Source organism: Vidua macroura, chromosome 2, assembly GCF_024509145.1.
Source record: "Vidua macroura isolate BioBank_ID:100142 chromosome 2, ASM2450914v1, whole genome shotgun sequence".
NCBI classification, from domain to species: domain Eukaryota; kingdom Metazoa; phylum Chordata; class Aves; order Passeriformes; family Viduidae; genus Vidua; species Vidua macroura.
The window spans coordinates 89,683,090-89,701,174 of NC_071572.1; the positions used below are offsets into that span (position 1 = coordinate 89,683,090).

An 18,085-nucleotide genomic window follows, 5' to 3' on the forward strand; every position below is an offset into this window, starting at 1 on the left:
AGGTTACTTTATTCAAGCCTGAGAAGCATAAAGGGTGATGGGTTATCTAATGGGAGGAGACAGAGGAAGACAAAGTTAAACTCTCAAGAAGAGTTGCACAGTGGAAGGAAGAAAAGTCAAGAGACACAAATTGAAAACAAGGGGAAACTTACTTATATAAAGAAAAAGGTGATTTGTTTTTTGTTGCAAGGTTTCTTTTTGGTTGGTTGGTTGGGTGTTTCTTTTCTTTGGTGGGTTTTTTTGGGTGGTTTATTTTTTTTTTTTTGGTGGTTTTTTTTTTTTTTTTTTTGTGTGTGTGTGTGTTTTTCTTTGTTTTTGGTTTTTTTTGGTTTTTTTTTTTTGTTTTTTTTGGGGGGTGTGTGTTTCTTTTTTTCCTCTCCTGTAATAAAGGGGTTTTGGAGTGCTTGTCCTTGGAGATGCTCAGATTTGACTGGACAATATCTTGAGCAGTTTTCTGCAAATGAAGATCTTTTTATGTCTTGCCATGAAATATCAACAATATTGACACAGCTTTAAGTTTTTCTTAATTTCTTTTCTAAACACCCACTTGTCCTTGAAGATGGTTAAAATATTAAATTAAATGTGTACTGTAGTAAGAACCTGAGAAAGATGTTACGGTTCTCATCAGGGATTGAAAGTCCTGCAGTGATGTAAGTGGGCATACATGGAAGAGTAAGACCAGGGCAGGAACTTAGGATATTTTCCTCTGAGCATTCTCTTAGTTTCTGACTCTCCAGAGGTCAGGGCATCCCTTGAACTTTGTGATGTTCCTGGATGCTATTTTTGGCAAATCTCTTTAATTAGTGCTTGTCCAGTCTCCTTGTGAACGCATACAAACAGTTTTTCCATCCATGACTCTCTTTGGTAAGAGGTTCTGCTGACCTGCTATTTGTCACATGAAGAAATGTCTCCTGTTTATTTTCAAATTCCTGCTGATATTAATGTGATTTTGTGTAGTTGTTAATATTAGAAAATACACTGAGCGGTTGATCCATAGTGCTCTACATAATACCATTTTTGGTTCTGTCATTATTCTCCTAAGCTATCTTGTTTCCAGGCCAAGAATCCTTACCTCATAAGAATGCTCTTTGACCCTCTGTATTTGCTCTCCTTAATTTTAGTGTATCTTCTGTTTGTTTATGGCAGCCAGAAGGATACTTTGAGAGAAAGGATTCTCAAATGTTACTTTTTCTGCAGAATGAAGTTAATACTGCAGATTCTTAGAGATGAAAGAGATTATGTTGGGAAGAATTTGTGAGTAGAAATGTAGCTGAGAAACATGACAGTCTCATCTGGAAATATCACACTTCTGAACAGAAAAAAATCTTGGTTTGCATTATGGGTATTCAGAGATATAGTGAGGCTTACTGTTGATGTCAATGGAGGAAGTAATTGAGTTAGACTCTTAAAAATATAAATGTTTGAGACACGTGTATAATACCGATTGAATACTTTCAGGTATGCGTTAATCTTTTTTTAATAAGAGTGTCGTACTCCCTGGGGTTTTTAAAGTGGTTTTAATATTTGAACTTGGAAGTTTAGGGAGTGCTTAAAAGAGTAATAAAAATGCAAGAAAAATGTTTAGCTTGAGGGAGATGATGATTACAACATTTTAGGAGCAATACATTTAAAGAAGGTTTGGGCCTTCTAATTTTCTTTTTTTCCACCGTGCCCTGTCTTCTTCACTTGTGTAAGAGTATGCTTAAATTTCTAATAATGCAGAAATGCTCAAACAGTCTTTCTAGTTGTTAATACAAGAATAAAATGAGAGCTTTGTTATTACAATTTTGCTCCTACCCACAAAATCTTCTGCATAGTTGGCACGTTTTTTGGAAATTCTTAGTCTTTGTAGTTTTGATAAACTAGATCTAGATTTGCTAGATTATTACTAGATAGAAATAAAAAATTTTCTTGCATTTAAATCTGAAAGAGATGGGAGTGAAATCAGTAAATAGCTCTAGTGTTTTGAAGATGTGTGAAATTCAGAAGTGATTGACATGCTGCTGCACTGCTCTTTGTGTGCATGATCTGTTATTGATATCGTGTAAATGATGAGCGTTTGAGATGCTGATTAGCAAAAGCTATTTCTGCTTTCAAGGATTTTTTGTTGAAACACATAGTTTGCTGACACCATGAATTTTTTCCCAATTATGCCCTGATCAGTTTACTATAAATTTGTTTATTAAAACTTATACTTTTGTCTTGCTGTCTCTTTAAATCACTGTAGCCTCTGTTGGATTTCTCTGTTGGATATGGAATATGTGAAAGTTTTATTTGCCTGTGTGTTGTTTTCTGATTATATTGCTGAATGCTCTTAGTTATTTGCAGGCATATTTGCATCAATGCTTCTAGATTTACAGTTTGGTTTGTTCTGGAGCTACCAAGACTATTTGTGCAAGAAGATTTTTTTATGGTGGTTGTCCATTAAGCAGGTTCCAAGGAATCAAGTCCTTTGTAAATTGTAGACTCCTCCTGTATTATTAGTAATATAACTCTGTTTTCTGGATGCCCTGCTGTTGTTTCTTAGTCTGCCAGAGGAGATGAATGTATAGCAGCAGAATAGCTCCAACTGCTACATTTTGCTCTTGGTACTAAGTGTGAATTTTGTCAGTATTGTGGCTGATTAGGAAGATAATGATGTCCTGAGTAGCATGTTTAAAGGCAAATGGAAAAAATTAAAATAGGAAGGAAGTATCACAGAGTCATATTTTATACCTTCTTCTAGATAGGAGTTTTATACCTTGACAGGTACTCCTTTTTGGAGGAAATTCTCAGGAAAGGTTTCATCAAAACAGCCTGTGGAAACTGTGAAGTTGTGTGGAAATTTTAGTGGACTCTGCAAGGTGCTACATCCAATTTGTGTCACAGGCATGTGGATTTGTATGTTTTTATGTAGATGCTCTTAGTATAGGAAAGATGACATTATAAACCCATAAATTTCATCTCTAGCTGTCTATAAGACTGGATTTAACTAGTTTTCAAATTTAGGTACTGAAAAATAGGAAGAGCAAAGACATTCTAGGAAGCTTCTCGCACTCTGAACAAAGGGAAGTACCTATGGAACATGCTTTGCCTTTGCTTCCCCTTTCCATCCTTGAGAATAGGGAAAGAGGGAGAGAGAGTGCCAAAATAATTTCTTTAGAAGGGAAGAGGTGTTAAGTGCCTAAGTGACAATTTTCTAATACTTAATAAGGTGAGAGTCTGTCTTGTTGGAGGCCCATCATTTTTGGTGAGGAATTTCTCCATCACTGTCAAAACCATGATACTATTTCTATGGGCAGAGAAAGTGTCTAGCTATTTGCCTAACACTGGCATATGTAATACATGTAGCGCATCAGAATTACTGATTTTGTATGTTGACTATGTCATTGATATTTCTGCTCTGTGCAGCATTTCTGTGCTTTTTATAGAACATTTGTTGTGTTCTATGGAAAACTGCTGATGGACTGACTGCTATGTTGAGAGATGTCAAAATCGAGTCTGTTATCAGGTTCATGGAGTCACAGTTGAGCTTAGAAACTCTCCAGTGTATTTCTCCTGCTTGGAGGATTGGAGATACAATTTTTTTCTCCCCAAAGTTTATTTATTCTTCATATTCATAACTTCTTTGCTGTGCAGGTGACTGCAAAATGGAACAGATTGCCCAGAGAAGTTATGGAGTCTCCGTCACTGGAGATATTAATGAACCATCTGGGGTGCAGTCCTGTGCCATGTGCTCTAGGAAGACCCTGTTTGAACAAAGAGGTTGGACCAAAAGGAGTCTTTTCTAAGCTTACCATTCTGTGAATCACATTAGCCATGCCAGATTGGTGTTCCTTTCCTTACAACCATTGTCCCATCAACAAGGAGAGAGCAATATAGTTTTTTCAAACTTTCAGTACAACTTGTTGCACACTCTTAACCACAGTTCATTTTGCAGATGGTGGGGTTTGGGATGGAATTGGGATGTTTTGGTTGGGTTGAGTTTTTTGAGGGGTATGTGTATATCTGCGTGTGTTTACACAGAAGGTTAGTTTCAGCTGGCATTTTTCCCAGGAGTAAAAGACACAACCATAGTGCTGAATGCTCTTGAGAGGATGATTAGGAGAGTTAATACAGGAAGGATTTGATGAGAGAGCATATAACAGAAATAAAACTTTTTTTTTTTTTTTTCAGACCACAATTTAAGCTAAAAGCCAAGCATAGTTTTAACTAATGTATTGTTTTGCTTTGTTTTATGTTTTAGAAATGTGGCCAATTAACATCTTGTACTGGCTGCAGAGCTCAGTGCAGGTTTTTTGACATGACTCAGTGCATAGGACCTAATGGATATATGGAGCCATACTGCTCAACTGTATGCATGAACACACACAAATCAAAACATGCAAAATCACAAAGTAAGTGAAAAGGATGATGGGTTTTCCTCACTGCTAAGAGTAGACTTCTTAAAAATTTGAACACTGGGGGTGGGTGCATTTGTTTTACAGTTAGTCTATGCAGATGTGACATTATAGTTTTTAACTTCATTTAAAAAAACCAAAACATCTTCCATTGAACACCAGTAAATGGACCCATGAGGATTAATTTTCCTCACTGGCCTTTTTTTGTGATGTTGGAAAGAATTTTCAACTGTCTTAAGCCTTCCTGTGAAAAAATGCTGAAGCATAATGTGCTCCGATGTGTCACAGGATGAAAGTGCAGTTTTTTTGCATATGAATTCATATTTTCTGAATTCTCATATGAATCCCACCCTGGTTTGGTTTTTTTTTTTTCAGTCAAGCAGGAGATGGATAAGAAGGGAGGTAGTCATAATGCGTATAGATATTCTCTAGGTAAAGTTTTTGATCCAGTAAATAATTCAAAACGTGTGTTCTTTAGTATGCAAAGCAGATCTCAACCTGAAGTTGAAAATGCTCCAGTGAATTTTATGGAAGAAGGTGTTTTCATATTTAGTACTGATTTTTAGTGAAAGTATTTAGATCAACTTCTGTGATTTTTTTTTTTTTTTTTGTTGTCGTTTTGTGTGACTTGTAGAAGCTGAATGGAAAACAGACTAATCTTAGTTTTCTACGTTGAAAAACTAAAAAGGGCTCACCTGTAATACTCTTTTTTTTCCCTATTATTTTCTGTTTATTTTGTTTGTAAACTACGTTTTTCTTTTAGGTATGGAAATTGTTTGCCACTTTTGTAAGCGAAACTCTTTACCTCAGTATCAAGCCACAATGCCTGATGGAAAGCTGTACAACTTTTGCAGTTCCAGTTGTGTAGCTAAATTTCAGGTTAGCTGTTGTGTTAAATCTTTTCCTCCCTAAATATTTGTGTGCCTGTGTTTGTGTTAAGTATTTGAATATTAAACTAACTTGCTTGTGTATACATGCTTGAGAGTTACAATTAACATAGCAGGTGTTCCTGGCTCATAACAATTTCTTTGATCAAAGTGCTGTTTCATAATGATAACACTAGCTGCTGTCTTAAACTTATAAAATTGGATAATAATAACCAATTTATGCTTTATATTGTTAGAAAACACAAATCTGTATCACTACTCATTTTTACCACCTTAGCCTCATGGATGTGAGCCTTGCTGTTTTGCATTGAAGATCAACAAATCTGGCCTCTTTTGTACTAAACACAGTAACAAAATTCTCATTGAATGTAGAGCTAACAAAGGTCTGCCATGGAGAAAGGTGACTCCTTCTGAAATGAAAGGTTAGATCCTCAGCCATTTCATTTATGGACAAAACTAGCTGTTTAAATTGTGGCTAGAAACTGGGGGATTGCAAGGCTAATGACATGCACTCTGAATGAGGCTGTTCTGCTTGTTGTCATAATTTCAGTATGAATCAAGGTTAAAGTGTAAGTGAAATGCGTTACAACCATTAATCTCTTGGTGATCAAAGGATATTTTAAAAGAATATGTTTCAATTTTTGTATGTAAAAGCATTTTTCCCAGATTTATGCAGGATAATTGATAATTGCTTCCTCATGTGTTGTTGAAGAGTTACACCTACACAGGGTTTTCCCATTTGTCATTTGCTGTTTTCTGTCAACTGGACAGCAAATTGGTCTTTTAATTGCTTCTTTAATATACCCTGGGTAAGACCTCTATCATGTAGCCATGTTCTGTGTTTCCATCATAACCAATTTGGTAGGTCTCTGTCAATGGAACTGATTACTATAATACCTGTGTATAGTTAGTATATAAAGACAGACTGTAATACTTATTGCAAACTCATTTAACATCTATTTTATTGTACATGATTTTACAATCAGTTGCATCCCAAGAGCTCTCGGAACAAATACAGCCAGGGAACGATGAATTCAACCTGGGCCTTTTTGGATTTGCACATAAGTGACCATTAAGCAACATTATTGAATAGAACTGCTAGATCATTTAATGCTGGCTATGGGTTTGTGGTCATACTGAATCCTTGTGCTCATGCTTCTATTGCAGTCTCACTGCTGCACGTAGATCTCCTGGTCAGGGTTGTAGTGGAGTTGAATTGAAGCAGCCTTGCAGTCTGTGAGCTCTCAGTAAAGACCAAGAATGTGACAATCTACCGGTTGTTACTTGCTTACAGTTAGTTTGCTCAACCAGCACTGTTGCATTTTAACTTTTGATAGCTTTTGTATAGTCACTCTGTAGAAGAATAAAATGTATTCACCATAAGGCTAGAGCTGAATGTATAAGAACAGCTTCTTTGTTCTCTTCATTTAGTATTTAGGTGGAAAGGATGGTATACCACAATGTGAGCACTGAAATGTTAGTGCTCCCTTGAGGCTTCTCTTGTACCTAAGTGACATCTAAGGTATTGAACCTAAATGGAAAGAATGGTCAATTTACTATGGTGCTCCATATTTTTCCGTGTTAATGGTGATAACTCCTGTTTTAGTTTTCTGGATTCATAATCATCCCCTTTTCCTGCTTTGCCTGCTCTTCCTAGACTTTTTTCTTTAAGGATTATCCTTCACAAAACAGAATAATTGCTATCTCAGGCCTGTGTTTCTTCCCTTCTGCAAGTGTTTTAGTCTTTTTGGTTTACAAATGGGTATGTTTGTTTTACAGAACTTCAGGATTGATTATAATTGTGTCTTACAAATAACCTTTTGTTTCTAGCTGGTTGTTCTTTTAATGGATTGAAATATTGGAAAGATTCATCTGAGCTGCATGTTGTACAGTTTATGTCCATATCTACATTCTCCTTTGAGCAGCCTGTAAGAGCATTTGATAATGTAAGAAAGAGAGTAAAAGAGAGATAACAGCCTGCTTTTTATGTGTTTTTGTTTGGTAGTTGGTGGTAGAACAGTGTGACTGAATCTTGTCTTCCACACTCTGTCTTGGAGGATGTTAATGCAGAGTTAAAGACAGAACTCTTCCCAAGGTGTATTGTTCTAAATCAGTATTGATACTGGTACTTCTACTGGGTCCGTTGAAGATCTTGCTGTTAAGGGAAAAATAAACTATTGATTATTTATTGTGAATGTGGGGGCAGTAACACAAGTGTCTTCCCAAAGTTAGCAGCTGTGTAAGTGTCTGACAGTACAAGCTATCTAGCAAAACACAAGTCTGTGCAAAATTTGTGCTCAAGCTTTAATTGGTTTGCGATTTACTTCCAATTTATGGATGTATCTGGAGAATTGTAGGACCAGTATGGGTAAGAATTACAAGTACAGCGGTTTTTAGCAGGATACTCTCTCTGGTTATTCACTAATGCTGTTCTCTTTCACCATTGTGATGGTGCCTGGAAGTGTTCTTGGCTGTATATGCTGCATCTCTCTTGTACACATGTGTCTGCACACAGACAAATACTCTTCTAAATTTGATAATAATAAAAATATGCCTTCCATGCCCAGGGTGGAAGGTCTGTGTGTGCATGAGTGCAAGGGAAAAGTTTGTTTCCTTCCCTATTTCATTTAGTTCCCTTGATTTTGCTTGTGGACCAGTCCTAGTGAATGACAACATGTAGAAGATTCCTCATTAGTGCTTCTCTCATGCGCATTAAGAACAGCTTGATTCTTTCCAAAGTTTGGGGTTTTTTTCTCAGCTGGAAAAAACACCTAACCTCAGTCTGCTGCCTACTAGCTCTTCCACATGTACACTTCTGTACAGAAATGTTTTCACAATTTGATTTCATGTTGCTGTGAGCAAGGATAACCCTCTGTCACATATGCTGCTATGGCCAGAAGCTGTGCTGCTGTGGTGGTCTTCTCAGAAGATCCTGGGCTGTGCCTGCCTAGTGTTCATTATTAAACTGGCACCTTAGAGCAGTTTGAGCTGGTTGCACTGAAGGCTGAAAAGGGCTTTTCAATGTGTTTTTGTGCTTTGCTTGCACTACCCATGCTCTTGTTATTCAGGACAGGCTCTCTAAAGAACAAACATAGGTACATGACTTCAAAGATATCTTTGATACAACACAACATAGATAAAACTTTGTGTTCAGGGTGACTGGTGAAAGATTTTAATGAATTTATGATCTTTCTTTCTTTTATTATTCTTTGTGTGTAATTATGCTCCCAAATAATTCCTAAATGTACTTTAAGTACCTTGTAAGTTAGAAGCAAAGCAAGATGGTGAAAATACTAAATGTCATCTTGTCTCAAAATATTATGCAGAAGCAGTCCTTAATTGTAAGCAGAATAACTGGAACTTTAAAGAGGCATACAAAATAATGTTGTAGTTACCTTGATCTAAAAACCATCTTCTGCTTGGTTTAGAACTTTGAGTAATATGAATTCACTTTTTTACAGATTTTTCTGGAAAAATATTTAATTAACTAGAGGAGCATATGATGGAAAACATTGCTTTTGGGTTTTTTTAGAAGAATAATGCCTAATAGCTTAGATTTGTTTAGTCTATAGTTATGTGTAAATTTCCTTTAAAACAAATTCTAATTTTAAATCGTCTTAATCTTTGTTGTTCTCACTTCTGTAGCTTTTTGTTATTTTTCAATTACCATCCTCCTAGACTTTGTGAGTCTGAATTTCTACCCCAGTAAACATTAATGGAAAGGAATAAAAGAAGGTAATTGTGGCATAGCTCAGAAAACAAAGAAAAACTATGTTTTACATTTAACTTAGAGCCTTTACAATAGGGTGTTTGGGTCCCATATTTAAAGGTAACTAGAGATGTGAAAGATAAGGATTGCTTTTCATTTGATGACCACTATTTCAAGAAATACACTATTTCATCTTCATTCCTCTGTCTTCAATGTTTCTGTGCAATTTGCCACATCTGCTAGTTCTTTACATCTCCTTCATTCCTGAACTGGAGGTGCTGGGTATTCTTGAGTTATTTTCATTTTCAATGAGAGCTTCTAGGGCTTCCGTAACGCACGCACCAGCATGTGTCGAGCATGATGTTTGCTCAGTGAAGAGACCTGCAAACGCAAAAGTGCACAGGTTGGACCTTGCAGTTAAAAATGCCTTTGTTGCTCTCATGTTTGTGCAAGTCTTCAGCTATTTAGAGCAGCCAAAGTGAAGCAAACCTTGCTCAGTCACAGGGATATAATGGCAGAAATATGATAATATTGTCTGTAGGTATCAGAAAAAACGTTGTTGTAGAAGTTATCTATATAAAATTGTTATAGGCTGATGGGCCATTGAGGTAAAGGTGTAATCTTTCTGCTGCCTGGCATTTGGTTCTCAAGTCCTGCCTGTGATTGGGAAATATGCATGACTACTTAATGTCGGCAAACTCTTGATGCAGAATTAATGCATCTGCATGAAATGATACTGTTTGCACTGCCAGCTAGAACTCAGCAGTACCAGCCCACATAGATCAGGGTTTATATCAGTAATAAGTCTCAACATAGTTTTAAATTTATTTTTCAGTGTGGGTGAACCCGTACTAACATGAGAGTCTGAAGAAAAGTATCCTATAACAGAAATGTTTTGAATTTTCACTGTTACACAGTGGAGAGGTAGTAACAAATCTGTCTGAAGAGAATTTGTCTTTAAATATATTTGTTCTGTTGCAAATAGTGTGGGAAAGTTTATTGAAAAGACAGATGTGAGAAATTTGTCCTGGTTTCTTCAAGTGTCTGTGATTACTGCTGCTTCAGATTTTTGTCTTGAGCATCACATCTATAATACACCAATAGTTCTTGCTTAATCAGGGAATTTGCAAAAACACTCAATTCTGTTGGCACATATAAGACACTGAAAGATACAGGTACTGTATAATTGAGTCATCTACTGATTGCCACAGAAATGCACTAAAGAAATTTCTCAGTTACAGAATTAAATTCTCATACCTACATATGCAATCTATTGTATTTTTCTCAGTTTTAAACCCCTGGAATGTTTAGGGGCTGGCTGTGTCAATAACTGCATCTTCCTGCCATGGGATTGAGGCTACTTAGGACTGTTAGGTAGTTTTTGCTTAATCTGAGTAGATGTGAGGTTTCTCACTGAAAGCCTTTTACTTCAGTAGTTGTATTTTCAAGTGGTATGCTTACATAAGATGTTGATAATCTGCCTTGGTGAGGTTTGGCTTTGAAAACATTTGTTTGTTGGTCTTCATCTCTCTGTCACCAAAGTAGTACAAGCTGTGAAATGTATTTATCTGAAAATATGTTTTGTGATTAACAAAATCATTCTGTTTGGGGATTTTTTTTTTATTTTTACAAAAAATGTGTTAACCCTTAAATAAAAGGCATAAGAAAGGTAAGGTAAAAAAAATGACTTAAAGTAATTATGGTAGAAGTAAGGGTAAAGATTCAAAATTGAAAAACCTGAGATGACAGGGAAAAGGAATTAAGGTAAAGAACCAGCCTCCTGTGCTTTTGCCAGAAATGTTCTTAAGTTTATGAATAAACTCCTGAATTCTCAAATACTGTAAGCTTAAATGAAAAAAACTCACATTTTAAAAGTAACTTTGTTTTTTTAGTGATGTATATAAATATATATTTATGTTTTTCAGACGCTCAGTGTTCAGTCTTCAACAAATGGTCAGTTCGTCTCTCCTGGTGATATTCAGTTGAAATGTAATTATTGCAAAAGTTCTTTCTGTTCAAAACCAGAAGTACTGGAATGGGAGGTAAGGGATGTTGATGTTGTTCTTAGAATGATGATGTGTTTAAAAGTTTAAACTTAGGACTTTAATACGGTTTTGCTAACTATTTTATAAAGTATTGGAGTTTCTTTTAAAAAGCTCAGTTAAAATCTACCTGGTTCTGTAGAATATAATTTAATTTTAGTATGGATCAAAGCAGAAGTCTTTTTTCATAAATAGTATGAAAAAACTATATGTGGAATTTTAAAAAATGTATTTTCTCAGACCAGCTGAAGTCTGCAATCTGCTTTCATCTTCCGTTATTGTAGATATGATAGACCATTATTACACTTCTTTATGAACTGAGAGAAGAGGATATGCTGAGAATGAGTGGCATATTTTCTGTTCAGTGTTTTCATGTGAAATTATTAGTATTTGTAGCACTGTCAGCTTAATTGGGATTTGTAAATTTTTAGCATTAGAAATCATACTCTTAATTATGTGTTCACACTTGACTTTGTAAGTTGTCGTTATGGCTACTATTATTTCAAGTTGCACTAGTTAGACCTTAAGATTTTATCCATTAACCTTATTCATGATGCTTTGCAACTTTGCATTTAGAACAAAGTGTATCAGTTCTGCAGCAGAGCATGTTCTGATGATTATAAGAAACTGCACTGCATAGTTACATACTGTGAATACTGTCAGGAAGAGAAAACGCTCCACGAAACAGTGAATTTCTCTGGTATCAAAAGACCCTTTTGCAGTGAAGGTATGTATATTTTTGTTGTTTTCCTGAGGTATTGGTTGTTGTTCTGCTGCAGTTTACTTACTTTGTTTATATGTTAAAATTCAAGGTAACAACTCATTCTGTTGTATTTGAGGCTAAACCAGAAGTCTCTTCATTACTATTATTGAAGTGATTGTACCTGTTATTGTTAATGCAGGTACTTTTTAATTTATCCGAGCTGCCTTTAGAGCTTTTCACCACTTATTCCAGGTTAAGGGTAACACTCTTAAGTGTGTGTGTGCATATATACCTACACATTTATGCACATTGCATACATACATATGCACAAAAAACTATACATTATTTTTTTAAAAAATGTATGCAGTAGTGCATGTACAACATTAACTGCACTGATGAACACCAAGCTTTCTCTTTGATTAGCATTTTCTAAATAAGTTCAACAGTAGAAGTTCTATGTTGGCTTAGAATGGTTATTTAAGCAGTAACTTGAATGATGCCTGTTACTGTGTGTTGATTACTGTCACTACAATTTACTTGACTAATTACTTGAATTTTCAATCAGAAGACAAACTAAAAGGGAATTCCATGGCCCTAGAATTCTTTTAAGGTGCATTAAAGCATGGTTTTAATAGAAATAGTAAAATAGGTTTTTAACAAGGACCTATCCTTTCCACTTCTGGTGAGCTCTCCTTTGATACTGGTATTTAATCATGATCTTAGAAGTTTAACTACGAGTTTGGATGACCTATTATTCACAAATATGGTGAATATTTTTTTGTTTAGTTAATAACAACAACACTTCCAATGTCATTTGATAAGAGCTGTGGAAGATACCTGCTTTCAGGCGGATTAAATAGTAGCTGTGGGAGTTATAGGAGGATCCTGTTAAGCTGGAGAGGGTTGGAATGCAGGGCTGAAGGCAGTCTTCCCTCCATGTCATTCCCATACAGCTTCAGGACTCTGCAGTCTTTTGTTTCTGAAGAATGGAGTGTGGTATTCTGGACTGGAAAGTGATAGCTGGAGAGTAAAAACAGACAAATGAAGGCCCAGCCTTGCAATGTTCAGTGCATTGCTCAGCAACCACTAGCTAGGAATTGTTTCTGTGAATGAAACAATTCCACAGAATACATTCAAACAAGAGCAAGATACGTTTCTGGAGATTAAAATCTATGCTTCTATTACTGTGAATATTTATGACTCCCGCATTTTAAAGCTGGATGGCTGTCACAGTGAAATGAGTAGGGTTCATAATGCCACCTATGCTATTACTACTTCTCTGTGAGGAGGCTTGAAGTAAGTGAGGACTTGTGTTTCCTATTGGAAAATTTGAGGAAGAAAATAAATAAAAACAGTCTCTCCTGTTTAGATACTAAGTGTGGGGGGCAATCCGTTGCCAGATGTCTTGGTGTGGGTTTTGAGTTTGCAGGTGCTGGACTGCCGGCACAAGAGCAAATACTACATTTATGAGGGTGAACTTGCAGAATGTTACCATAAAGACAAATTTTATCAGCTTCCTGTGATGATCTGAACAGCTGAGTAATAGAGAGAGGATAATCAAAAGCACCATTAAGTAGATCATAACTTGAATAAATACAGTGTATACCTGCCAGCTGTAGCTGAGGTCTACTTTGTGATGCATATGACAAAGAGCTGCGTGTGTTCCTCTCACAAATAAACCAGTGACCTGGACAGAAATTCTGAAGGAACCCTAGACCATTTATTTTGAAGGAAAACCATCAATTGCCATTAATGGCTGCAGAAATAGTTCAATCCAAGAAGGAATGGTGCTTAGATCTGAGGTAGGAAGGACAGGGCCAGGACTTGTGGTGGACTTTTGGAGGTCAACAAATAGGAATTCCATCATCAGATGTGATAGATTTTTCTTGTCCCTTTCCCAGGCACCTAAACATCACTGGTTTGTCCTAATTTCAAAGCATTTTATCAGATATATGTCCAGCTGTTTGTGAAATAACAAAACCAGTACAAGTACCAAATACTTTCTGATTGTGGAGGCCATCCTGGTTTTGATATTGCAGATTGTTCAAGGAACCTCACCAACATAGATTATTTTTTTGAGCATGCAATTATTCTTCATCAGAAGACAGTGTATCACAGTTTGAGAAGGAATAGCCAGAGGTACTCAGTCACAAAAGTTGCTGGCATTTTTGGAAGAAATTGAACCCTCAAGGGGAAATGTGAGGAATTTTCAGGGAAGTGTTTATAAAAGGCTCCTAGATAAAATCAGAAATTAAACACATGTTGAATTTTCTGCAAGTGTACTTACTTGTTCATCTTTGTGCAAACTGATGGGCAATCATATATAAGATCAACCACAAATGTCTCCTGACTGCTTACAGCTGCCCAGCTGGAGTACTGAAGATGTCGTCATTGCTCCCATTCTTCATACCTGAGGGTTTTTTTCACACATATATATTTACACACAAACCCTGGCACCCACATTAAAGTCTCTTGGATCAGTATTTGTGTGTGGTTTTATTCCAGCTCTGTTTCTTTATATGTTTCTCTTGAGACACTTCAAAATATGTGCAGGAAACCTCCATTATAATAAGGTGTGATTAAAACTGACCTAGATTTTGTGCTGAAGATGGTTATTAATTCTTTCATGGAGTATAGGATGCTTTTTCTGTTTTTGTCCAAAAATTGGATGCTATGTGGAGAATGAACAACCTGAATGGAGTAGATGAAAGAGTTTAATCTGTTCCACTGGTGCTGAGGCTGTCCTGGTGTTTTGCCACTAGAATGCTGCATTCCAAAATGTCTGTGTCTAAATTAAATAAGATATGTATTATGTGTGTTAAAGTAAGAAGTAGCTTGTGGATTTTTATGTATGTGTAGTTGGTAGTTGCATGAGTGACAGTTGAGGATAGGCTGTACAAGTTTTTAATCCTGAGGATATCTTCAAATTACTGGGTTTGGGATATTTTGGGAGTGTTTTGGTGGTGGTGGTTTTTTTTTTTTTTTTTTTTTTTAGGGTTTTGTTTTTTTGGGTGGTTTTTTTTTTTTTTGGTAATACATATTCCTTCTGAGTGTCGGGGAGAGCGAATCGGTCTTTGGCAATCCAGCAATGAAACTATTTTATGATGAGTATCACCATAATTTTATTTTATTTGTAGACTTATTTAATTCATCTTTCCAGTAGAACTAAGTGCTATGACTTAAACAACACAGGCTTAATAATTTTATAATGCAAATTTTAATAACATTGATTCATATCTGTTCGTCTTCTTCTAGGAGGGAGAAGGTCATTAAGCTGTTGGATTAACTCAGTTATCTGATGCTTGGGAATTCTTTTCAAATGGATAACACAGATAAAAGACAGCTGTCAAACTAGCAACTGTACTATCACCCTGATAGCCTGCTAGTAAATTTCTGGAAATTATGGTTTCTATAAATGAAACTCAATGCAGACATTGAGTTTTCTCTGAAAACATCTCTGATGTTTCATCTAAGTAGAGATAATCTCTTAAAATACTGCAGATTCGACAAGTTGAAAAATAAATTTAGGAAATAAAGCAATTTTACCTTCTTCTACGAAAGGTTCAGTTGAAGCATTGTAGATTTTAGAGTGGGATTTTCCCAACCCATACAGCACAGTGGACTGTTTGTAAAAGTATACTATTAAATGATTTGCTAATGAATTTTTAGATTTATGTGAAAATATTACAGATACGGAGATAGCCGAAACACAGGTGGGTTAACTTTTTCAGAGGTGCTTACATTCCAGTGTTTCACAATCAGTTAGGATACTACCTGATAGTTATGGCAATTCCTGCTGTTATTAGAAACAGCAAAAAAATTATGTAAAAAGTGATGTGTGATATGGAGTGTTGCTAAGACTTAGTTATAGTTGCTGGGCTTCTGTGGTGGATGGGCCAAGGAAGAGTTGGTGCACTGTCCCTGCTGTGCTGAGCTGCTGTGTCCCCCTACACACAGGGAGTTGCCATCAACCCTGCGTGAATCTCTTTGTTCCTGATGTTTGGTCTCATTATTTTTAAAGTGAGAGCTACAGAAACTGTTCAAACACAGCTTTTAAAATAGTTTACATTAGCAACTATCTTTTTTAGAGGCACCAATACTGCTTTTAAAAATAAAATGTACAGAATTTGGGCTAGCGTACAGAAATTTTTGAAGACAGTATGAAATCACCCTTTTGCACACTCTAGGATTTGTGCTTCACAGAGCTGTTATGTCCCTTTCTACAGCTCTTGATGGAGGCCTGCCATGTTGAAATAATTTGATCTTGCTATGGTGCATAGTTTGGTTTTGTTCATGACCATTCTTCTGGCAGTGTCCCTCCTGAGCTAAATTCTTACCTGAAATGTTAGTTTCCTTGTGGCTTTCATTTAAAGCTTTTTTGGTGCTGAGTTGGGATATCCTGGCAAAAGGGGACAAGTAAAAAGCAGAGCACGTCTTAAATACTGCAAACTGCATGATCTGTAAAAATACCCGTTCTTGAGTCATGTTGTTACTGCAGGAGGATATTCCTTTCCTACAAACTGGGTTAGTAGAAAAGGGAAATGAATGTTGGAGGTATTTAGAGGTGCCTGGGCTATTCTGAGACACTCTGACATCCTTAGGCTGCTATGGAGAGAAGTTAGAATGGGACATTCTTGGCATCTCTTTGAGCCGTGGCAGTTTTCTTTAGGGAAGTCTGATGGCGCAGAGGCCATGGTTGTGGCCATGACTGTTCAGGCCATGTCATCTGATTAAGTAGTCTGGTTTTAAATCTTTGAGCCACAGATGACTGTTCCAATCAAATTTTGTTACTGTAAAAGCTAAAATAATATATTTTTTTTTGCTTATAGATATGAGTTAAGGTAAAAGGGACAGCATATTCAATTCTGACAAGTCACTTAGGAGGTATTTACAGAAGCACCAAGTGAAGGCTTTTGGCTATGCAGAAGGAAAGAAAAGTTCTGCACCTCCTAGACAAATGCACATAAAAAAAGCTGGACAATTGGTTCTTGTGGTATTCCACTTGTGGAAGAGTCTCAGTGTAGATGTAATTTCCAATTAGCCCTTTTTGGATGCATCTCTTGTGAAATTACTGGACAGTTTTAACTTGTTAACCTGGATTTTGATATTTCTGACAGTGGAGAAATATCTCTGTACAGAACTTCTCTGTAGTTGAGAAATGGAAGGGTATAACTATGCAGTGGAAGAGATTGTTTATCTTCCTTTCCCTTTGTGGAGGGAGAACACTGATAGTGTTCAAGTAATATAATTTAAAATTTCTGTACGTGTATTGAGTCTTAAAATTTTTGTTTTTCTTTGTGGAGAGATAATTTGTAACATGGTAAAGAATATCAGGTGAAATCCTGTGCATTGTTCAGCACCAGCAGTCCTTCTTAGATTTTCATTCTTCCATGTTAATTCCACTGTTGGGTCTTTTTTTAAAGAGGTTTGAGATAGTTCTTTGAGCAAAGACAACACTGACTGGTGCAGATAAGGGGTGATGCAATTTAACCTGCTGAGATTATGAGCACAAGAAGAAGAAAGCTTATAAAGATGCTTCTTATTAACATGAAAGAATTATCAACCTGAAAAGATTTAAGAATAAGCAAAACATGAATATCTGGATTGGAGTAGGAGGGAGGAGAATGGAAAGAGATAGTACCTAATATCAGGAAATAGTAGGATAAACTGAGGTTTTATGAAAGTTGGATTGAATAATAATAAAAAGTTCTTAAGCTGAAGACAAGGAACGAAGGGGTATACACAACTTCTCTTCACACAAAAGAGGGTAGGGTTTACTTTAAAAGTAATCCAAGCAGGACCCAGAATTTGGATACTTTACATCTGTTTTCCTAAAAATAATAACGTTTGTTATAAATCCAGAGACAGCAGGTGATAGCAGTGTGGGTATGGAAGAGATTTTGCATTCAAATCAGTATAGAGGGATATGGAGTAGAAAATCTGGATGAAACATAGCTCCAGAAAACTTCCAAGACATAGCTTGTGATGCTAAAGGCCTGTTGTTATTCTTCTGTAGAACAGGTAACAATTGAAGTTATTACAAGATGAGAGAAAATCAAATTTTGCATGTTACTTGAAGGACAAAGGTAGTTTAGTAAGGACAGCATTTCAAAGGTAAAAAAACCAATTCTTTTAGGATGGAACAATTACTTCTTATAAAATATATTAGTCCCTCTGGTAAAAAGGTACTAGTGTTGAGGACTCAGAATTATTTCTGGTTCAGCATTCCTTTTTACACATCTACTTGATGTAGAAATGTACTGAACTTCCTATCATTCAGGTAGGTGCTGCTGGTAGAATAAGATCATGTTCTTAGTAGCTTACTTGCACTGAGTCTGCAGTCAGTGAAGTGAAGCAGGTTTTCT

The 18,085-nt window shown here is 36.1% G+C and overlaps 1 protein-coding gene across 1 annotated transcript in view; it reads left to right on the forward strand.

The window, feature by feature from the left end:
* The window catches only part of ZMYM2 (zinc finger MYM-type containing 2), an 87,901-nt gene that overhangs the window by 39,903 nt on the left and 29,913 nt on the right, over positions 1-18,085 (forward strand). The window contains exons 7-10 of the mRNA XM_053969748.1: positions 4,226-4,376; positions 5,143-5,258; positions 10,901-11,017; positions 11,594-11,744. Of these exons, the coding sequence (XP_053825723.1) occupies positions 4,226-4,376; positions 5,143-5,258; positions 10,901-11,017; positions 11,594-11,744 (535 nt within the window). The remainder of the gene's footprint in view (positions 1-4,225; positions 4,377-5,142; positions 5,259-10,900; positions 11,018-11,593; positions 11,745-18,085) is intronic.